The 5,148-nt window shown below is 42.8% G+C and overlaps 1 protein-coding gene across 1 annotated transcript in view; it reads right to left on the reverse strand.

Annotated features, from left to right (window-relative positions):
* Positions 1–3,968: 3,968 nt before the first annotated feature.
* LOC102036598 (plasminogen-like) overlaps positions 3,969–5,148 on the reverse strand; it is a 22,586-nt gene continuing 21,406 nt past the window's right edge. Inside the window, exon 19 of the mRNA XM_005425652.2 lies at positions 3,969–4,524. Coding sequence (XP_005425709.1) covers positions 4,363–4,524 — 162 coding nt within the window. The 3' untranslated portion in view covers positions 3,969–4,362. The remainder of the gene's footprint in view (positions 4,525–5,148) is intronic.

Raw genomic sequence — 5,148 nt, forward strand, 5'->3', positions numbered from 1 at the left:
GGAAATGTGCATCAGCAGAACATCTCTCTGGTCTGATTGTCATCCACAGGGACCCTTTTCAACAAGTGTCCTTCTTCCCTCCCTGTTCAAGGGCTTTCTGAAATGTGGAAGCAGTCCTCTTCACCTTTCCAGGGCTTTATGTAGGTGTCGGTCCCTGCACAGGGCATTAGCTCTGCAGGACAGACTGTCCTGCTGCCCATTGGTGCCTTTCCCAAGCACAGCTGGGGTTCATGTGACACCCCTCATCTCCCCAAGGGAAGGGCTTCTGCCTGCTCTCCTCTGTTGAGTGCTTTTTACAACACCTCTTTCAAGAGCATGCTGATTTTTCCTTTGCAATCATGCTCTCTGCCCATCCCTACAAACCAAATTCCTTCACCCTCACCAGTGCAAAGATGACCTGCAATTTCTGCATTCTGTTCATTATCACTATTTGTCATCTTTCTGTCTTGTGGATAATTTTTTTGGGTTCTTGACAGAGATGTCAAGCTGTCTTGGGCAGGGATGGGCCAGGAGCTTTGGTTATGAAGGGAGGTAAGCGTTAATTGGTCCTTTGAAGCTGACATGTAGCAGAATAACTCTGGCTCTGTAGCAGATTCCAGGGACAGACTGCCTTTCCTTTCTCCTGTGTGACCTTAATCAAGAATTTTGTCCTGGCCACTGACTGGTGAACAATTCACTGCTTGCAGGGAAGGACTTGAATAGATGTGGCATTCAAAAGGTATCCTGTTACCAACAGTAAAATAAATAAAAGAAAGTCAGTGAGATGCTGTAAAGGACCTTATAAGCTCACAAAAAAACATGTTTGGCACAAGCAACTATAGGACTGAGTTTGGAAGGCTCATACCACAAATCAGTAGCACTATGGTACAGTCAGTGAAAATGAATGATCACTGCTCCAGTCTCACCATCCTAGGAGCCCAGGAGGATTTCCTATGGTGAGGAATATACTGTGCTCTTCAGCAATTCCGAACTCTCCCTGCCTTTTCCCAGCAACTGCCTTTATCACCAGCCCTTCTGGAGGAAAACAGGACCTTTAATAATGCCAGCCTAATGTTTGAACACTTTAGGCAGTTAGTGATAAAGGCCTGTCTTTCAAGGCTGTTTCTAACTTACTCTGAGGCATAGCAAAGGTCAAAGGTATGCTTAGCAAAAGTCAGTAATGACTTAGAGATATGAAATTAAATTAATATCTCACAATATATATGGCTAATCTAGAAGACAACACACAAAACTGGAGCTACTGCTACAAGGAGAAAACTTCTCCTAGACAATACAATCTTCTGTAGATAGCTGAAGATGATGGCCCAAGGCTGGCTGGCAGACACGAGCCCTGAACTGGAAGCTATGGACTTGCACTGGCCAGAGGCTGTGTCTCAGTGAGACCCCCAGCTACAAAACTGAGCCCAGCCAGCCCCTACTGAAGGCACCTTGGAGAACCAGGGTGAAGTGATCACATGTGATGCTGGGTGAGCTGAACCACCCTCTTCCATTTAGTGTTTCTTCTTTGTGTGTGTGTTTTTTTTTTTAGTTGGTGTCTTAAACACTAGCAGCTTGAGAAAGATTGCAGAGATCTTTTAAAGCTACAGCTTTCCAAATAAATGTGAATAATATTTGACAGCTTCTTCAGCTTGTGAACAGCTAAAATGCATTGAGAAATGAGAGACGCAAAGACTTGTTTCCTCCTTTCAGATTATGCTTTGTTTTGCATAGCATTATGTGTTGATCAAAAGATAATGTAAGTGATAAGTTTCAGTAGGTAAAATGGCTTGCGGCGGTGTCAGAAGTTTGAACATATTTATTTCTTAAAAATTTGTTTTGTAAAGGACAGCATAAAAAAGCCTATGCATATGTTTTGACTTCTAATCTAGTAGTGCTAAGCAACTTCAGGTGGAGTTTGTATTTGGTCATTGCTTTTGTGCTAACTCTTATCCCTAACAGGGATTTTGTACGTTGAAAAACCCTTCCATCTCTGTGAGACTTTGTGTTGCCTCCTGAAGGTGTAGTGGGTGTGTAACACGGTGCATGACCAGCAGCCTGGTAATGGTGGGGTTACACTCTTGTGGGCGAGAGATGACAGAGGAGGTGGTGGTACCAGATGAACAGCTTCAGTGAGGGAGAATCCCAAGCAAAACCAGCTGCATGGAGGTGGATGCGCTTGGGCAAGCAGACCACAGGACAGGCTGCTTGTTAAAAAAAAAAAGTTATTCTAAATTCATACGTGCCTCAAACTGCTTAATACTTACCGGAAAGTCCTACCAGCTTCTCAGGAAGCACAGCAGTGTTCTCCTAAGATGCATGTGTTGACACCAAAATGGCTGTTGTGACCAGCTCACTCAGTGAGAGGCACCTCTTCACTGAGGGCCTGAACTCTGTCAGCTATAATTGTCCTGCACATGTGTCCTCCAGAGGCACAGTGAGAGATGTGAGGTACTCAAGAGATAAAGTGTCACTGTACCATCACCACAGGCACGCAAACAATGTGTCCTCAGAAACCCAACTGTGTTTTTCCTGTTGGCAAAGAATTTTCTTGGACCAACAAACAGATGGAAGTGCTATTTGGGGTCAAATGTGCCACTGCCACTACATGTGCTGGATTACTTTATCCAGTCTGTGCAAAGGGTTACCACAAAAAGTGACAATTTTTATTGCCCTTGACAGTCTTGCAGAAGGGAAGGATCACCACTGGCACTGTTTGAAGTGTTATGAGGTGGGACTTCTGTGGCCCCTCAGGCATATCCAGGCATTTCTAGCCAGCTTGGCAAGGAGAGCAGGGCCAATGGTTTCTCTGTCTATAAGCCAGGGATTAATCATGCCTTCAAGAGTTCACATCTGAAGAGCTTAACAAATCAAAGCCCAAGCTGCAACACAGAATTTCTGTTGTCAGGGAAGAACTGTACAAATCTCTTGGCTGGCTTAATGACCAAAGTGGATATATATGGAAAATATGCAGGATGGTATTTGTGCTCAGTGGATCCCTCTGACCAGACAGGTGGGTGGTGTGTGCCTTATCAGAGCTGCTCCTGCTCAGGAAGGCAATGCCCTGAGATGATTTCCTCTCCCAGAATCAGACTCCAGATGTAGAAGCTTCAGAAATCACCCTGCCACTTAACTATGCTTAATAGTTCTCATCTCCCTTTAAGGCACTGGCAGAAAAAAACAAACCAAACCAAAACTCCTAGGATGCAACACATCCTTTCTGCATGTGCAAGCTTGCAAAAAAAATAAAGAAAATTTTAAAATGACATGCAGATTGGCTTGTCTGGGAGTGCAGAAAATGGACAGGACAAATCCCACCCCAGGAAGTAGCTGTGTTGCTTGGAATAGCCTCAGCACACCCTGGGGATGTCAGAAGGACCCCGTGCAGAGCTGAGGGTCTCCAGATGCCTGTAGGGAGCTCCCTGCTTTCTCTGCCAGAGAGGGAGGATGTAAGCAGGAGTTCATAGTCAGCAATTGCTTCACTTTGGCTAGCATGAGTCAAGATTTCCCTGGAAAGGATTTCAAAAGGTTTAAGTTTACACTCCCTATAACCACATGTGTACATCATCTTCTTTTAGAGGAGAAAAATGTACATCTAACAATTATTTAGTCAGATGATGTTATACAAATAAATAAATGGGTACTATGGCTATACAATTTTATAATATGTAGATGCATTGTCACTATTTGTGGTACCTATTGATAGCTATTTTCTTTTATTTTCTTTACTAGGGACTAACTTCAGGATGAGGCTGTTTTTTTATTCACTGTTTTATATCTTTGATGCAACATTTATACCTTTGTGACACATGTATTTCCTTGATGATAAAAAATATGAAAACACAAATCAAAGGTGTTTCCTTCCTTTTTTTTCCCATCCCATGTATTTAATGCTATCAGATATAACTAATAAAACTTCACAGGCATATAAGATATGTACTGTGAGATTCTTCTTTGGTTCGTAGCATCAAATTGGTAATAGATTCAGGCAACTCATAGAAAATAAAAAGTATTCTCATTTCTTCACATGTTAGAAGCAGAACATCTTGAAAATGAGGACCCTAAAAGAAAACATCATTGTAGAGCTTAAAAAAAATTTAAATGCAGGTGTCCAGTTACAGTTAAGGTTGGAATTTTCAACATGTATTTCAGAGGTGGGTAGGTCTATTGTCAGACATAGCAAACAAACTATAGAACATATAGAAACAGGGTAAGAGACTGTCAGCTGGGCTTCTTGGCAATGACTACTAATTTATAGCAATTTAAAATGGATGATCATATTTATTTTGCTTTCTTATGAATGATTGTAGCTTTAATATTGCACTTGGAATCTTGTATTTCTGACGTGCATGCTGCTTTCCAGGAGAGGGCAGTCCATACCCAGGATCAGTTGCTTTCCATCACACTTTTAATCCAAGGAATATAGTTGGAGACTCGAACATAAACACCAGGTTTCATGGGTTGAGCACAGCCAAGGCCCCAAGAGGTGACTCCATGTTGGACAAATTTATCTTGGTCCAGACAGACTAGAGGTCCTCCACTGTCCCCCTAAACAGCAAAAGAACAGGATGATTCCTTCTTGGACAGACCCTTCCCACAGGAGGCACAGAACAGAAGTACCTCCTACATGCAAAGGACACAGTAATTATAGGGAACACTGGAATTTCAGCAAGGCAAGAGTTTTCCATGCATTTTGTTGAACACTTTTATAATAAAAGCCCTCTTCATGTCACCCAGGCATTACATTTATTTTTGAAGTAAGGGGATTTACTGAAAAATAATCTGATTGCCCTTGTTAATTAAACTGTGCCTCCTCCCTCAGTCTCTTCTCTGAGCTCTTCATGGGTTTCTGTTATTACTAGATGATCCAGTGGCACTGATACTTGAATGTTCATAGTTCCTTTGGCCCTTGTTTTGCCTGCATGGCAGGTTCCACTGCATCCTTCCTTGACTGCTAACTGAGATGCTGTTAACTGAGCTAGCTTGGACACTGGAGGTAATCTGGTTGAGGCTAGCAAGGGGGCCTGGGGAAAGAAAATCAGACCTTTTGTCATTCTAAATTGGCTTCCACACACCTGACTTGTGCAGCTGTGTGTTACCATGTGCTCTGGAGTTCAGGCTTATCTGAAAAATTGCCCCACTTCCCAGCAGCAGACAAGGGAGCAGGGAAAG

The sequence above is a fragment of the Geospiza fortis genome, unplaced genomic scaffold, assembly GCF_000277835.1.
Source record: "Geospiza fortis unplaced genomic scaffold, GeoFor_1.0 scaffold217, whole genome shotgun sequence".
Lineage (NCBI taxonomy): Eukaryota > Metazoa > Chordata > Aves > Passeriformes > Thraupidae > Geospiza > Geospiza fortis.